The sequence below is a fragment of the Camellia sinensis genome, chromosome 6, assembly GCF_055761805.1.
Source record: "Camellia sinensis isolate YWXY chromosome 6, ASM5576180v1, whole genome shotgun sequence".
Taxonomy (NCBI): domain Eukaryota; kingdom Viridiplantae; phylum Streptophyta; class Magnoliopsida; order Ericales; family Theaceae; genus Camellia; species Camellia sinensis.
Window position 1 is genome coordinate 161,151,735 of NC_138966.1, and position 18,461 is coordinate 161,170,195.

At 33.4% G+C, this 18,461-nt stretch overlaps 2 protein-coding genes across 2 annotated transcripts; both read right to left on the minus strand.

Annotated features, from left to right (window-relative positions):
- Nucleotides 1–1,637: 1,637 nt before the first annotated feature.
- Nucleotides 1,638–4,253, minus strand: LOC114317167 (F-box/LRR-repeat protein At3g48880). The gene is made up of 3 exons (XM_028263867.2): nucleotides 4,192–4,253; nucleotides 3,528–3,880; nucleotides 1,638–2,451 (listed from the first exon to the last, which is right to left on the minus strand). Exons 2-3 carry the CDS (start codon nucleotides 3,878–3,880, stop codon nucleotides 1,848–1,850), a joined length of 957 nt encoding a protein of 318 aa, XP_028119668.2. The 5' UTR covers nucleotides 4,192–4,253; the 3' UTR covers nucleotides 1,638–1,847.
- A 4,718-nt stretch (nucleotides 4,254–8,971) lies between these two features.
- Nucleotides 8,972–14,670, minus strand: LOC114317176 (ER lumen protein-retaining receptor). The gene is made up of 6 exons (XM_028263872.2): nucleotides 14,439–14,670; nucleotides 13,170–13,435; nucleotides 12,866–12,981; nucleotides 9,643–9,716; nucleotides 9,466–9,529; nucleotides 8,972–9,381 (listed from the first exon to the last, which is right to left on the minus strand). The coding sequence occupies exons 1-6, from the start codon at nucleotides 14,527–14,529 to the stop codon at nucleotides 9,345–9,347; spliced, it is 648 nt and encodes a 215-aa protein (XP_028119673.2). The 5' UTR covers nucleotides 14,530–14,670; the 3' UTR covers nucleotides 8,972–9,344.
- Between the last annotated feature and the right edge of the window lie 3,791 nt (nucleotides 14,671–18,461).

Genomic DNA, 18,461 nt, shown 5'->3' on the forward strand with positions numbered 1-18,461 from the left:
CATAAAGCAATTGTATCCGAGGAATGCAACCATGGAAAAGGAGCACCTAGTGATGATTTTGAAGGACTGCAAAGAACTAGAGTATGTTGATGTTAGCAAGTGCATGGGCTTTGATGTATGATGATGAGATATTAAAGCTTGCTTCTCAAATCCCAGCATTCATTATTGGGGGTTTGATGTTTAATTATTATGATGTCTACATCCCTCCTTATCATTATGGTTATTATGATGACAACCCTATCATTGTGATTACTATGAAGTCCACGACTGCCTTTCTTATTGTTCCGATGGCTTCTATGATGGAAACTACTCTGACTAATTTTTTTTGTTTTAGAAACTCCTTGTCGTTTTGTTTTGTTTTACAGCTTTATTAATTTTAAATATCCACCACAGTTTGGCATGGTTTATTGTTATTGGATCTTATTAATTTTTTGTTTTCATTTACTAATGTATGCATCTCACCAGTTCTTTCTTTTTTATGTTTTATATTTTGTATCTTACAATTTTTGACTTGCAAACGGGATTTTGAAATCTTTGGGCCCGTTTGTTTTTGGTTAAGTAGATAGGAGGGGATTAGGATGGTGGATGTGTTATTTAATGTTGTGTTTATTTGTAAAGTTGGGGAGAGGATTAGGATGGTGAAGATGATATAGATGAAAGTTGGAGAGGGGATTGAGATGGAGGTTGGGGAGATGATATTAGAAAAATAGTGAGGAGATTAGAAATTTTTTTATTTTTTTTATTTGTTATATATTGGAAATTTTTTATAAATATTAATGTTTAATTTTTTATATTTTTTTATTTGTTTTATTATTTTATATGAAAATAATTTAACAATTCCTACACTAACAACTATCATCAAAACAAACACAATTTTACTTAATTTTCTCACTATTAATCCCCTCACTAACAATCCCCTCACTATTAATCCCCTCCATTCTACCTCTGAAAACAAACGGGCCTATGGCTTTTTTTTATGATGCTGTGAAATTATGATGCCCATTAACTGATTTCCATCACAGTTAAATGTTGATACCATTTTCCACAATTTTCCACTAAACTACTCAAAAAGAGGTTGACAAAACAGTACCAAAATGCCAAGCAAGTACCAGTAGGTAAAGGAGAATAAATAGATCTTTTGTGCTTCTTGTATTATCCCAGTCATGCCGACATGTCAAATTCAATTCAAACTGCCAATTGAAGCTGGTAGCTTGAGAATCACATTTGTTCTTTCAACTGTTACCATTAAAATGCAGTGACATTTTATGTAAGCATCCACCTTGATTGCATTTCCAACATTTAGCTTTCTAAGTAATAACAATAGAAATCAGCATAAAGATCTGCACAAGCCCTGTTATCTGAGCTGAAATAGCAGATCCATTCAGTGCAATTCATCTTGGCATTGAGATGTGTAACAATCTACAAAAAAGTGTTTGCACATGTGTTGAGCGTGTAGACCTATTCACATTTGCAATACAAAATAATAGGTCATCATCCGCAAAAAACTAATGGAAAATTCCTGGGTAGCACACTCAAGCCAATTTCTAGACGGTATACATATGGTCAAATTGTCAATAATTATTTGATTCTTAAGCAAAATAGATTAATTACTGTTGCTATTAAAAGCATAATAGATGAAATCAAAAGGCTGTCAAGCAATCTAGAGTAAATTACGATTAACTGTTTAAAACATAAGTGAAGAAAACAAAAAGCCTTTATATACCCAACGTTGGTTCATATTGGGAAACATGCTAGACCACTTACTATATCATCCATTACCTAACAATAAACCAGAGTTTTTAATACTGGAACTAGTTGACAATCACTAAACAGACATTAAACAACCCTTAGCCAGAGCAGTAACCTTCACCATGGCAGTAATCATGATCCAAGTCCTCATAATAATCATCTTCATAGGGACCATTGTCCATGTAATAACCATCATAGTGGCAGTAATCAATATCATTGTCCTCATAGTGGCAGAAATCAAGATCCACATTGTCCTCATAGTGGCAGTAATCAACATCATCAAACAAGCATGAACCCTTATGCTTGAATGTGCGGATATGAGCAGCAAACTTCAATATCTCATCATCACCCTCATTAAAACCTATGCAATCCCTAACATCCACATACTCGAGTTCTTTGCAGCCTTGCAAAATCATCACTAGGTTCTCCTTTTTCATGGATGCATACCTTAGGCTCAAATAATTTATGTTTGGGAGTAGGGTCACAATAGCTGATGCTTCATCTTTCCAAATATAGGCACTTACAACACTCAATCCAACAAAGTTGTTGCAGTGAATGCTGATTTCAGTAATGAATTCTTGCATTTGATTGCTGTTTCCAAGTCTTAAGAACTCCAAACTTTTCCAGTTGCTTATAAGCTTTGGGATCTTCAACATATGATCATGAGGCAGAGGCAACATCAAAGTCTTTAAGCCAGGACACCTGTTGAACAAAATCTGAGTTATCATATATTTAACATAAGGGAATGCTTGTCTGCAGTTGAAATTTTAACTGGACCAGACAGTTAAGGTTTCTTAACTCTTACCGGTAAGAAACAGTTAAGAAACCTTAACTATCTAATCCAGTTGAAAGTTCAACAAGAGACAAGCCAAATCCTTGATGTAAAGCCATTTTTCCTCTCCTTTCAATATATTTTGCAACCTAAATCTCATATCTAGATAGAAACAAATGACATGGTTCCAAATAATGATGCTTTTTTTTAGGATGCAACTTCTCTACAAAGTGAAACTGGAGTGTTCAATTGAGCCTGTGGAATTCAACATGGGTCCTACATTCAATCCATTCATTTTGTAAGTTTTTTTATGTAGATGGTTAAAACATCCCACTCAAAACCAATTGGCAATGTGTTGAGGGGCTTCTAGAGTATATTAACTAAGCTTGAGTGTCTTAGAGTAACACTCCATAGTGTAACACTCCCCCGCACATGCAACAAATGACAAATAGACTTGCCCGAAAATTTGACCCCCTAAAGACCACCCAAAACCAACTCCGATACCATGTTAAAACATCCACCTCAAAACCAAGTGTGAATAAGGTGACCAAGGGTTGGCCTAGTGAATGTCGTAAACCCTTTCCATGTGTGATATTTGGATTTAAGTTTTACCTGCTACATGCTGAAATTTTTCTCTTCCCTATTCCCTTCTGAAAATAATGGAAAAAAAAATTAAAATTACAATACCCAAGACCATGTAACATGGTATCAAAAAGCCGGAGTACTTGGGGATAGGTAGTGTGCATGTCTCTAGCGTGCACATGACAAGTGCTATTGATTTAGCACGTGTGAGGAAGGGTGTGAAAAGAAGTCTCAGTATATAAGTGTAAGGTACCCTCATGGCCTCGATAACCAAGACCATGTAACATAGATCATCGATGAAATAAATCAATCCGTATTAATCATAACCATTTAAACAGTTTACTTTGTAAATCATACTTAGAATGAACAAATTAAAATATTTACTACTAAAATCAAGCTAATATAGTTTGTGTAGTGAACTTACTCATCTGCAATGTAAATCAAAGCTTCCTCTGTACAACAGCCTGGAAGAGATATAAAAGTGGCAGATCTTTTGCTACGTTTGATTACATACTTGATGAATTCAGTAACAGCCCAGTTGTCCTTCAATTGATATTTATCAACCAATCTACTTGACTTGGAGCCATCATAATAAAACCATGGACCAATTGATATTTGAGAAAAATCAAGTTTATGCCAACTTTGACGACTGAGTGTGGCTTTGAACCATGATTTGCACACAAAGGGTATGTCTAAAAGAAGTGATTCAATTCCAACTCTCCCAAACACATTCACCAAGCAATCCATATTCAATTCCTCCCATTTTCCTTCTTCCATCTACACCAATGCTAAATAACAAAGCATTATTAACAAACACCGAAATTGAGAGCTATTATAACTGTGTTTGAATCATGAATTTAGAAATAAAAATGAACCTTTTACTTTGTAACAAAAACACTTGAGAGTGTAAACAAAATACAATTATGTCATTAACACACAAAGATTTCACAAAATAAAATATACAGATGAAAGAACATGATGAGTACACTTAAATTTATTCAATAAAAATATGATCACCATTATCATTATTGTATTAAAAATATGATATTAAAATATGATAAATAATCTAAATGCTTTGAAGAGAGAACCTTTAGGTATTCCTTCGAACCGAAGAGATAGAAACCCTTGTCAAGTCCGAGAGGGAGAGAAAGAGAACGTGTGCAACAGCAACACTGTAAGCAATCCGGGTAATAAACGCTCCTTTTACGAGATATTTTAAAATTATTTCTTTAATTTTATAAAAATTTTAGGATGAAATACCAATAAATCCCATAATATGGTCTTGTGAACAGTTTATTCTTTCTTTTTTTTCTTATAAATTCAAAGATTTCATTAAAGAAAAAATTACAAAAAGGACAATCACTTACATATTCGGGTTTAATTTTTTAGGGATAAAAGTGAGTTTTTTTAAATGTAAAATTATACATTTGAACAATATGTACTATAGAAGATTTAGATTTTTCCTTTTAGAACAAATTTCACATTACGAATAGAAATGTGACACTCCAATAACGTAACAATGGTGGTGTTTGGTGCAGCTTTTTTAAGCCAACTTATGGCTTCTGGCTTTTAAAAAGTTATTTTGGACTGTTTGGTTAAACTTATTTCAAACAGCTTCTGATTCTAACAACTTATTTTAAGTCAAAAAAGCTGATTCTGAGAAGCTGCTCACCCCTTGCTTCTGATTATCAGCTTCTGCTGTGGACATGTTAATTCACGGTTATACTCTTAGATTTTTTTATTTTTTATTTTTTTAAAAATAGAAAAAGACTCAAATGGACTATTAAATATTATTATTATTTTTTATGAAAAATGTAGATAAATATTGAATAATAAAAAATAAAAATTAATTGAAAAAGCTACTTCACAGCTTATTTAACAAACACTACTCAGCAACTTAAATCTATAATCCAACAGCTATACCAAACAGATTAACAGCTTCTGATTAAAGTCATAATCTATAATCTGTTAAGCTATAATCTATAATCTGTTTTAACAGCTACACCAAACACCACCAATCTAATGTATTATTCTAATGTAATACATTAAAAAACTCTTTTGTGTACTTTTCTCAAACGTAATAATATAACACTTCAAAAAAAAACTCATTAGTGTGTTTTTTTCCAAACGTAACAACAATTCAATGTAACACACAAAAAAAATTCTTATTATACTTTTTCTGAACATAACACTTCAATCTATGTAACCCCAAATGTAAAACTCCAATGTAACACACAAAAATATTAAAAATTTCCTTAATGTAATTTTTTCAAACATAACACTCATAATTTAAAATTATACATGTATTCAAAACTTACTAATGAATTTTGTACTCTTTTTGGATGGTTTAAAGAATCTCACATCCTTTTGGAATTGTTTTGAAAAATCTCATATTCTTTTTTTGGAGTGTTGCATTTGGAAAAAGTACACCAATGATTTTTTTTTTTTTTGGGTTACATTGTAGTATTACAATAAGAATTTTTTTGGAGAGTTATGTATGAAAAAAGTACACTAATTTTTTTTTTTTTAAGTATTACATTGAAATATTACGTTTAAGTGTTATATTAAAGTGTTAAGGTTTGAAATTATACATTTGCTCAAAGTTTAGTAAGGGGTTTTTGTATATGAGAGTGTGTTTGTTTTGAGGGATTATTCCATGGGATTTGACTATTAGTCCATCCGGACTTTGCTCCGGATTAATAGTCCCTCTAGACTATTAATCACTCATATGAGGGATTATTGTATCCTAGAGGAGGGCGTGGGATTATTTTCATAGGATTGGTACCCCATGGGACAAATGTGTGAAATATTCATTTTACTCTCATGCTATTACTTAATAAACAATTGAAAATGGTAAAATAGTCTTTTGAATATGTATAAATAATTTTTTTAGTGTTGTTAATTTAAAATTGTATATTAAATTATAAATATAAATTATAAATTATAATTTAAATTTAATTAAAAATGATAAATTAAAAATTATGGCCTTATAATTTTTTTAGTGCTGTTAAAAAATTAAATTTATATGTTAAATAAAATTATTTTTTTAGTGTTGTTAATTTAAAATTTATATTAAATAAAAAATATAAATTATAAATTTAATTTAATTGAAAATAATAAATTAAAAAATATGGCCTTATAAATTAAAAAATTTTAGTGTTGTTAAATTATAAATTATAAATTATAGATTACAAATTTAAAATTATATATTAAATAAAAATTATAAATTACAAGGGTAAAATAGTCTTTTGAACATTTATCCTTACCCAGTCCGTCTAACCAAATATTAAATTCACTAAAAATAATTCAATCCAGACATCTAATCCTATGACTAAACAAACAGAGGATACAAATCCAATTCAACCAAATAGTCCAGGGATAATGTATCCAAGGACTAACAATTCGATGGATTACAATCCCCCCTTATCCAATCCGTCCAAACAAACACACCCGAAATGTTTGAAGAATCCCACTTTGTTTTAAAATGTTTGAGGAATTTCATATTTCAAGTCATTTTGGTACTACTTTTAAAATGTTTTCTAAATGAAAAATATTTTCATATAAAAATTCATTCCAAATTTGATTACCATAGATTGTGTACATTACCTTTCCAGCACAAAAAAAGAAAAAAGAGAAGAAAATATAATACAACAAGGGTATAATTGTAAACCTAATTTTTAAATAATATATTAAATCTACCTTTCTAAAATCAATGGGACTAATTGGTTTATAAGAAAATACTTTGGACTAAATATATCTTTCTAAAATCAATGGGACTAATTGGTTTATAAGAAAATACTTTGGACTAAATAGATCATCATTTTTCAAAATGGGATTTATAAGTAAATTTTTCAAACTTTAACAAATGGGTACAACACTTATGTAAGTTTTTTTTTTTTTTGCATAACTCTAGCATTGCTCAAACAAAAATGACATAAAAATAAAAAAAAAAATTAAAGTTTTTATTATTTTATTGCCAAAACTAGGAAAAATAAAATTGAAAAAACAGATCCTTTTTATAAGGGTAAATTACAAATACACTCCCTGAGATTTGCTTAAAATACGAATTGCCCCCTGTGATTTGGAAAATTACAAATATCTCTCTGTCAAAATTTTTTATTTAACAGAATTAATTGAAAAAATAAAATTTCTAACTATTTACCTATACAATAATAAAATTATCTAAATTATTAATTAAAATAAAATTTTAACATTATTAAAAAATATTAATTAACTTGATGATTTATTAATAAAATGATCTATTTGTTATGAAATTAAAAACTTTAAGGGGTATAATGTAATTTTTAAAATCACATGGAGTAATTTATAATTTAAGTAAACCTCATAGGGTGTGTTTGTAATTTACCCTTTTTCTTAATGATACCATACTGTTTACCCCCCCCCCCCAAATGCTATTTGTTATCAAATTTATTTCACTATTTTATTTTATCTTTCATGTGTATTTATGTAAAAAAAAATCATTTATATTATATGACAAACTATATTTAAAAGAATAATGACATATAAAAAAAAAACAATTGAATATAATTTTGTATAAAATTATGTGATTTTTTATGATATGCTCATTTATAATCAAAAGACCTATTTTGTCCTCATAATTAGATAAATGTTATTGACACACTATTTTGAATAAATTTTTTTTTTGTAAATTAATTTTAAAATAATGGAACTTACTACGCCACATGAAAAGGTCAAAAGTTCTGATAAAATATTATGATAATATATACCAAGTCTCTTACCAAAAGTATCACAACATATCAATTTTGAGCAATATTACACCTAAGTACATTTTTTAGTTTCTATTTTGGCCTTATTTGGTTTGTGTGTTGAGATGTTATTTCAAATTTTGTTTGAAGAGAGTTTACAAAATTTGAAAATTTATTTGATTGTATATTTTCAAAATAATATTGGAGTTTGGAATGATTTGATATTTTTTTTTTGTAGTTGAATAGATAGATATAAGAGAAAAAGTAGTTGAGAAGAAGAAAGAATAGAGAAAAAGTGATTAATTGATGTGTAATAAAGAGAAAAGTGATTTTGAAATTTAAAAAAAAAAAAAAAAATTTAACCAACCATATTTTTGAAAAATTTTTTTCACTAAAAACATGTTTTGAGAGCTCAACCAAACATGTTTATGTTTTGTCTCCGGTCCACTGTGTGGACAAGATCAAGGGGTGGTGCTCACAAGAGGTACTATTTTGATTATTCAATTTGTGTTATTTTATGTTCCTAGTGTGCACATTATCTATAAAATGAAGAAAAAAAAAATCAAATTGATCTAATAATTATAGGCATGTATTTTTATTTTATTTTATTTTTTTTTATGAATGATCTACATGAAACTCAAAAAGATTAATGAAATAAATAATCAAAATAGAATCATCAACGCTAGGTGTGGTGGCAAAGAGGCAACAGTGGTGAGCCAGAAGAGGTGTTGGTGAAGAGGTTTGGTTGAATTCATCATAGTAGTATGAAGCTTTTGGTTCAAAGCTATGGGCATTTTGATGGCTGAGAAAGATTATGACACCTTCAAAATTCATCCACCACCATCTTTTTCCCAGCGATTGTGTTACTCTCACCTTTGTTAGTAAGATCGGTCCGTTGAACTTCAGCTAAAACAATATTTGGAAATAACAAAATGTATACAACTTACCCACATTGCATATATATATCGATATATTGTTGTTCATCACACACACACACACAAAGTAAAAGGGTTTTAACTTTTAACCCATATTGCAGCTACAGCTGCAATTCTTAACTGAAACTCATCAAAACAATTAGATCATCACCATTCTCTCTTTCTCATACATCAATTGTATCCAATAGAAAGAAATCCCAAAATCGTAACACCAAAAGCCTGCAACATATTGTCTTATGAATTGAGAATGGTTTGCCACTGCGTTTTTACAGATAGAATATGCCCTAAAATTTCTGTAAGCTACAAAATAAATGAAATTATCTTACATTACAGTCATAATAACGAATGCTCTTTCAATCCTACATATGATCTGGTATTTGGGATATAATTTCCACGTCAATTTCAAAAAAAAAAAAAATTCAACAAGTGTGTGATTAACAAACCCACTAAAGCACCCACAAAGAGGGTGAGAAAACAAAAACAAAAAACAAAATGCCAAGCACCTGTAAGTAAACAAGATTAGAAAGATCATTGGCGCTTCTTTTATAATCCTTGGCTTGCCGACATGTAAAATACAACTCAAGCTGGTAGCTCAAGCTTCACGTTGTTCTTCCAGCTGCCAACCAAAAAAAATGGAGTCAGTGACATTTCACGCAGAGATCTGCCAGTGATTGCATTTGAAATATACTCAAACGTTTACCTTTGGAAGTAATAATAAAAGAAATCAGCGTAAAGCAATGTCTGCACAAGCCCTGATATCCAAGCTGCAATAGAACCATTCAATACAAAACATGTTGGTATTGAGAAGCATGACGAAAACCACAAAAATGTGATTGCACATGTGTTTTGAGAGAGAGAGAGAGAGAGAGAGATGTACTTATCCAGTGGACATAATGTGGCTCAGTGAAGTAGCGGTAGATCCAATTTAAAATATACAATGCTCGGTATGCGCTGTAGTAAGGAAAGTAGAAGAATATAAACATCTATCTCACATTCTAAAAAGAGTAACATGACAAAGATTTACTGCAATAAATATAATATGAATTTATATAAGGTGGTAGGTAGGTCCATATAAGTGACAATCCAAAGCAATTGACATATGTACCAAAATTTTCAATTGTCAGTTTCAAACTGCTTCTAGAAAATTGTAAAAACTGGGTATATGCTTGGGTGACTGCTGGCCCAATCATGGCATGATTTAGAAATCTACTCTAAATTATCAAACTAAAAGAAACGAAGATAAATGGCAACCCCATGCCAGATATACCTACTAACGAAAAATGAGAATTATTTGCGATGAACAATATCAATCTGCAGTACATAAGCAGAAATTGAGTGTAATTACAAGATTATTGAGCCGCAAAATAATTGTAATACATAATCTTCACATCAGGCTTAACTGAAATCAGATGCTCGAGAATAATTTGAATCGCATGCACACAGATTTTACTGTGGCTAGTTGTGATCACCAGCTTTAAAACTAATATCCCAGCAAGACCAACAGAGTGAGTGAATGGATGGGGAGGACCATGATATAAATGCAGAAACAAAGGTTCAGTTTCCAAATCCAATATATCGTATGACTTCCTGCTCCTAAGGCCACACCCATTTGTTTGCATAACAATGTCCAAAAAATCACAATCCACATGACATACATATTTGGATTTTGAAATTAGATTTCAATACACACATCCATACCAATGCACCTGACACGTGTACCAGAGTCCATGTAACATGCCCAAAGCCTCATCATATGTTCACTATACAATCCTCAGTCTACCACTACCCTTAGCTCCATGAATTTGCAACCCAACATATGTTTCCACAAGCAATCCTTCTCAACAGATACTTCCAACCATTATCTGAGAAGTGTTTGATACACTAAAGCTAGGAATTTAATCCCATCCACCAACTTTTTATGCAATTTAAATGGAATCCAATAATAAGATGATATTCACTCAGTTGATCCATAGTCTACTACTCTTACCTCCACATAGAACCCAACACATTGTTCCACAAACAACTCTTCTCAAGAAAACCTTCATGATCTTTGGCTATGAAGAGCTCAATCCAAAGCTATGGATTCAACAGCACCCACCAACTTCCTCAGGCAACTAAATGGATAACGCTTGATTTATTTCTTGTTTCCCAACACACAACCACGTAAACAGAAAAAATAAATATAAATAAACAAGAAACAAGAAGTGGAGAAACAGGGAAAAAAGGATCCCCAAAACTCCTACGATCTCATGCCAATGAAGTTTGGCAATCTAAAAAGTTTAAAGGACAGTGCCATAGAAGACTGCCGTTTAGGTCAAATACAACGGCCCCGAATAATCTACTACAGTGGACTCTCTTTTTTATTAGTATGGAAAAGTCATCATAATATGAAAATTTTATGTCTCATCTAGAGGTTGAAGAATCATTTCATGAGCTCCACATTCTTAACCTGCTACCAGAGGTTTGATCGTTTTCATTAAAAAAAGCAACAAGGGAAGCCAAAAAGTCCAATGCAAACTGCCCCAAGGAGGAGGTAGCTTGTAGGGATATCCAGATGTTCAGAGTATGATTGGCCTACAACTTTAAAACCAATGCTTCAAAAAGTAGAAGAGGGACTAGGGCATAAATTGGAAACTAGAAAGCCATTAATATTGCATTTAACTCACAGGTGAGAAAAATATGAGAAACAGGGTCAAAAGATTAACCCTCAAATACAGTTGGGAAATTCTAAAATTTGCAACTCTTCTGGACTGTCTAATTAAAACATGAACAGGACGGGACGGGTGGTGACTTGGTGGTGACTTGGGGGGTGTGGTGCTCGAGATGGGTGGGTCATTCTCATGTTTGCGGGTTATGGAAAGGGATTTGGTTGGGTCAGGAAGCGTTTTGGTGGCGTGTGAGGTTCAAAATTGGTTTGGGGGATAGATTTCGATTTTGGCGGGATAGGTGGTGTGGTGACTTGTCTTTAGAGTTTCGTTTTCCTTTGATATTTGCTATTGCTGCGAATTCTGAGGTGTTGGTTAGTGCTATGAGGGTTGGGGAGGGGCAGTTAAGGGTGTGGAACGTGCAGTTGCGTCGTCATGTCCAAGACTGGGAGCTAGATCAATTAGTGGACCTCCCCGATTTTTTATATGGTTTACATCTTGGACAGATAGATAATGATGCCTTGGTTTGGGATTGTCCTAGGGCCAAGGGTATTTTCACGGTGTCTTCGTTCTATGGGGCGCTTGTTGAGGATAAGTGTGTTATTGATGGCACCTTTGTTTATCCGTGGAAGAGTGTTTGGGTGCCAGGCACGCCATCCAACGTTGCCTTCTTTGTGTGGACGGCGAGTTTGGATCGTATCTTGACTATTGATAATTTGATTTATCGTGGGCATATTTTGGTGAATTGGTGTTGCTTGTGCGGTCAGGCTGCGGAATCGGTTGACCATCTACGTATTCATTGTTCGGTCTCTTCTCGTCTTTGGATGCTTGTGGTGGCAATGTTTGGGATGGTTTGGGTTCAACTAGGTTCTTTGTTTGCAGTTTTGTAGAGTTGGGTCAGGGGGAGGGTGGGGAAGAGGCGTCGAAAGGCTTGGATTCTTGCCTTGCACTGTTTACTTTGGTTGATTTGGCTGGAGCGAAACAGGCGGGTGTTTCATGGGGTGGCTCATTCCATCACTTGGTTAGAGAGGCGCCTTCTTACTGTTCTGTATAGTTGGGTGATTGGATTAGTGGATCCAGATGTATTGACTTTTACAGATTTTGTGGAGAATTTGATTTGTTAGTTTCGATGGGCTCTTGAAGCCGTTTTTGTATTCTTTGCGTCTTCTTGATACTTTTTAATAAAGTTTGGTTATTTATCAAAAAAAAAAAAAAAAAACATGAACAAGCCAAGTTGACTAAAACATGGTCTACTTTCATAGAAAACAATTTTACTAATGCTCTTAGTTATCTGAGGCGGCTTCACCCAGGAAATTGTCAGCTAAATCTTGTCTACTTTGACAACACAAAATAAATAAGCAATTCAACCACTGTTGCTAGTTCTAATAATTGTTCCTGCGTATTTATTCCTAACGATTTTAACAGCCAAAACATAAGAATGGGGGATAATATTACCCAAGGAGAAAAACATATTGCCCGGTCAAGTTGTCAATATTTCTCGTCCTTTGCAACAAGACCAGCTGAGGAAGTATGGCAACAGCTTCTAAATATAAGGAAAATGCCCACATCACCTGCTCAATCAAATGGAGTAGAAGATATGGTAGGGAAAAAAAGAAAAAAAGAAGAAAAAGATCATGAATTTATGAGTAACACAATTCATATGAATTTAAAAAATAAAATAAAATCAATATGGCACTCAGCATTGATGGAATAATAAAAAACGAACCATAACAATATTTAAATGGAATGGCATGCATACCTCTTTGAAAGTGAATTTCTCATGCATGACTAGAGCCAAAAGCAAACAAGGCAGCACAAGAAAATAATGGCGAAAGGTGTCTTGGTCTTTATCGTATGATCTGCGGACAATCTTGTGGTGCCTTATGTACCAGACAATTGAGAAAGAGCTCCCCAAGAATATTAACTTCATGACAGTATTGTAAAGTGAGATATAATCTGTAAATATATCCAAGTAGCGAGTTGCAAAGACAGTAGCATAGAGCTCTTGAGTCTTCAGTGAAACACCTGCATACAACAAAGGAAGTTCAAATCAAAATTACAAAAAAATGTTAAGAGAAATAAGAAGATTTTGCTATGCCATGGTTTCATAGAAGCTATACATTCTCAGACAAAAATTAAGAGAAAAGGGTTCAGATTTCTAGCTAGATACAAATTATATTAAACTTGACATTCTGTTTGCTCTAGTTTTATATTTCATTTGGAGACCATGAAATCTGTAATTTGGGTCAATGCAAAGTAATTAAATTCAAAACCCCATCAAAATATGGTGCAAAAAAACTGGGTTCAGCTGAAATGAATCCTTTTTCCATTGTTTCAATCCATCGGGGACCATATCTTCTAATAAATGATAAAGCACCATGAATTTCTCCGTGCCTTAAAACCAACAAAAAAAAAATTTCCTCTTCTATGAAGTCTCCTACTTGAACCAAAATAAGTAATTACACATGGAGAAACCACCAATACTTATATCATAAAATTAAGCTTCCCGTAACTTCAGAGGATATGAAGTTTTAATGTCTCAGCCTCCTCAACATCCACATTTCAGCTCCAATTTTGTTCACAACTTGGAAGAGTCAATCACTTGTCCCAATACACACCCAAAAGACATTCAGTTATTACAAAACCTAACCTAATGACCTCGCAATATTAACCTCAAAAATGCTACTCACCTAAATTCATTACAAAGAAATAAACAAACAAATAAGGGGAAACAACTTATAAGCTCACCCCCACTTCTCTACATTAATATCTCAACTTCTTTCCATCAAACCCATCTCCCATTTGAGCTATAAACTACTTTACAAGTCAGCTAAAGACTACTCAACAACCCCATCTCCAAAACCCCACAAAAATTATCAATAAATTCTAAAAACCCCCTTTTTAAACCCCTCAAATCAACAAATAAAACAAAATTAACCATAATTCAATAACATGAAAATGTAGAAATATATACAGAAAATAACATATGAATCTATAATGGGTGGGAAAATTGGGAAAGGAGACAAACCAGCGCAGGATTTAATGGTGTGGATCTTGAGAAGCAAAACGAGGACACTTGCGAGATGGGTCATGTCACCTACTAATCTGAATATATTCATCTTTTTTGATCAACAGGAGACTCAAACCCAACGGAGATCTGCCCTGAAATTTTTCCCACCAGATCTCCGATTGATCCTACGAACAAAACAAACAAAATTTATCCTCTATTTTCTCTTTTCTTTTCTTTTTTTTTTCAGGGCAAATTGCATTTGCACCGACTTTTTTGATATTTGAAAAATTTGTAATTAGCCCCCCTAGTATTTGCATAATTACACAAATTCTTCTCTACTAACAAATCTTAACATGGGTTTAAATTTACTTTTTTTTACCTTTGTATATTTGTATCAGATTATTTTGGATAAATTACACTAGTCTGTTTTGAGTTTCATTTTAATATAATTACACTAATTTCCTTTTAATCATAATTTTTATAACACTTTTAATTTTATTTTCATCCATAATTGCTGACTTGAATAGATAAACAAAATAATATTATTATCTATTTTATACTAAATGTATATTTTACTCTTATTTATCTTTATATTTACAAACCATTGAATTATTTTCTAGTCAATTTACCATAATAAAAAGAAAATTAGTATAAATATATAAAATTTATTGTATATTCTCTTAACTTCAAAGATGGTTATGATAATTTATCTAATTATCTTTTAACTTTGAATCTTTTATAATTTCTATTGCTCTTCCTTTATTCTCTCCATTTCACATTTCATGCTCTTAGCTACACCATAACACCCTCACCCGCACGTTACCATCTATTTTTTATCAACACACTTTCACCATCTATTATTATATAGAGCATCTCAATGTCCACCCTATTTTCCCTTTCTAACACCATACAACACAATTACTAACACTCCCAATAGGGTGAAAAAAATAAAATTGAAAATATTATTCACTAATATTAAAAAATTTTACCTCTTTTGTTTTGTTTTGTTTTGTTTTTTTTTTCTATTTTTGAAATACTTTTCACCTCAACATAATTACCAAGCAATGTCTTAGAGCCACTTGTTATCAGTTGCTTCTCCTTCTTCTATAGAACTCACATTTAAAATATAAAAATACACATATATATGAAAATATTAATAAGTAAATAAAATACTTAAATTTTTATCTAAAAATCTCATTATGTCAATTTTATCTTTCATGTCTTTAACCTTAAGTAAAACACCACCTCATGTCCCGTCAAATGAAATCATAACTTACATGAAATGACAAAAAGATGTGTGTGTCAATTTTCGACCACACTGCCAATCAAGCACTCAGCTGGAAAACACTGGCAGAATAGACTAAGCCTGAGCGACCTGCAACAGAAAGAAGAGATCCCGGCGGTGGCTAATCCACCCGGGGCACTCCGACGATCAAGTCAATTATCTCTCAAAGATATCAGAAGTGCTCAACTCACTATTCAGAATACCAATTACATACCTTAGACCTATGGGGATACCTCTCTTTTATAGCAAACTCAATCTTAGTCCTAATAGAAGCCTAGCTCTAATGGACTTAGGATTACTGCTAATCTTGGACTCCTAGTAAGATTAGGATAAACCCTCTAAGAGTCTTATCTTTACACAAACTAAAGTCTCAAATTCTGGTATTGCCGCAGAATATCTCGACAGTGCCCCAAATATCTCGGCAAACATGATCTGCCCACGTAGCACTTTGGCTAACAACCTCGGCCACATGGACTACCCAAAAAATATGTCCCCACAACTGTCTCCTAGGTTCTATTACCTCGACAAACTGAGGTGATGGAACCTATATTATCTCTTTCATCTAGCACGTCAGCTAAGCTCGCTTCATCATTTATTGCCGAAGTCAGAACTCGTCGGCTCAATATGACTCAGACCTACAATCTGCTTTTATCAAGGCTTTGGAACCAACGACCAAATTCGTTCAAGTTTCTCAGCCGAAACTGTCCTTCTAGCCGAGGTATTTGTTTCATTAAATCAAGAACTTCAAGAGTTTCTTCATGCGTATGAGCTAGCACGTACAATTTTTCAACCGTTTCTGCCACGCATCTTTCCTCTACTGAGTCTTGTCTGATACGCGTCATTAAGTCGCCTTATATCTGCGTATTTGATCGAAATCTCTTCACTCTCTCCGTCTTTTCACTTCTGCATCTTCGTTTTTGTTTAAACTTTCTCTTTCAAATCCTCTATTGCTGCTTTTGCGAAGCTTTCTGCAACCAGTTTCACTCTCTCCTCTGGCGAGGCTTCTGCTGCACTTCCTTACTTACGGCCACCGTCTGATCCCGGCAAACTTTACTTCGGCTTCATTGCTTTTCTCGTTCATGTTGATCATTTAACTTGTACCTTGAATTTCACCATGTACTAAACATGTACTGTCTTTGTACCTTGTATTTTCTCAAACAATTTATTCTTCAATGTCAGGCCGAAGTGCCTTCTTTCCTTATCTGAATGCATTTTTTAACTTCTTCTTTCAAGTATTTTGAATGTTTGCACTCTTCTTAATGCCTTGTATGATTCCATACTTAGAATACAATTTGCATGTCTTCAACATACACTTTAACTATGTAATCTCCTCAGGTTAACATACTTCGGACAAAACTTCCGACCTTGCTTATCTCGGTCTCGATTTAACACTTGAAAATATTGTAACAAGTATTTTCACAAGTGTTGCTTTTACTTCTTAAGACTTCTGTCTTCCATTATCTTTCAAGTCATTGTAACATAGTCACCTCAGCACGTGTATAGATACTTCTATAACCTTGGTTTTAACTTCAACTTGTAAATTTTCTCAAAATTTCAACAAGTGTTAAATCAATCAACAAGTGTTAAGCATGATCTCGGTTTAACTTCAACTTGTAAATTTTCTCAGAATTTCAACAAGTGTTAAACATGATCTCGGTTTAACTTCAATTTGTAAATTCTTTCAGAATTTCAACAAGTGTTAAACATCATCTCGGTTTAACTTCAACTTGTAAACTTTTTACAAGTTTCAACAAGTGTTAAACATCATCTCGGTTTAACTTCAACTTGTAAATTCTCTCAGAATTTCAACAAGTGTTAAACATGATCTCGGCTTAACTTCAACTTATAAATTCTCTCAGAATTTCAACAAGTGTTAAATCGATCTGGGCTTGAAAATTTCAACTCCCAAGCATCATTCTCCAGCCTTCTATATGGCTTCCACCTACTCCTTTGGGGAAAAAAGTTTTTAACTTAGGCTGTGCTTTTCTCTTCTTAGATTTAATCATCTGGGCCGAGATCTTGCCTTCTGGAATCTGGGATCTGCTTACTTTAGACTAAGCTCTTCTTTTCTCGGACCTAATCACCTAGGCCGAGATCGTGTCTTCTGGGATTCTCCATGGCCGACCTCCCGCAAAGGCCGGCAGGAATGTCCCTTGGTCTCGTCGTGCTAAGGGACTGCAGGAACTATGTTCTGCCCCCCTTTTTGGGCATCTTTCTTGGCCGCTGGAATCGGCGTATCTTGTAAAGGGAACGGTGGCTGCATGACGTTGTTTTGCATCATGAAATTGATGACTGATTGTAGGTCTGCCAATTTATTCGCCATCTCTTTCACCTCTTTGTCCCTCCGCAGGCATCTATCTTTTCATACCTGGAGGTCGTTCTCATTGTAATACCCGCTTCGATCCGATTTCTTTGGTATGTCGTCCTTCTGGCCGACGTCTTTCTTTCCGTGATTTTGGTCTCGAGTCTCCTCGTTGCAACCATCTTCCTCCATGTTAGGGGCAACGTGATTACCTTTCCCAACAGGGATTTCGTCCCCAACCTTATCATTCTGTCCATCGTTGGCCATCTATTCTTCTTTCTTTCCCACAGACGACACCAAATTGTGTGTATCAATTTCCGACCACACTGCCAATCAAGCACTCAGCTAGAGAACACTGGCAGAATAGACTAAGCCCAAGCGACCTGCAACAGAAAGAAGAGATCCCGGCAGTGGCTCGTCCACCCGGGGGCACTCCGACGATCAAGTCAGTTAT

Excerpts from the sequence above, each read along its gene's own strand:
- LOC114317167 (XM_028263867.2), bottom strand. The coding sequence starts at position 3,880 with ATGGAAGAAGGAAAATGGGAGGAATTGAATATGGATTGCTTGGTGAAT. Across the intron at positions 2,452-3,527 it reads TTGATTTACATTGCAGATGA|GTGTCCTGGCTTAAAGACTT; the intron begins GTAAGTTCACTA and ends TTTGTTCAACAG.
- LOC114317176 (XM_028263872.2), bottom strand. The coding sequence starts at position 14,529 with ATGAATATATTCAGATTAGTAGGTGACATGACCCATCTCGCAAGTGTC. Across the intron at positions 9,717-12,865 it reads CAATATGTTTTTCTCCTTGG|CGCATACCGAGCATTGTATA; the intron begins GTAATATTATCC and ends TCCTTACTACAG. Across the intron at positions 9,530-9,642 it reads ACATTATGTCCACTGGATAA|CTTGGATATCAGGGCTTGTG; the intron begins GTACATCTCTCT and ends GTTCTATTGCAG.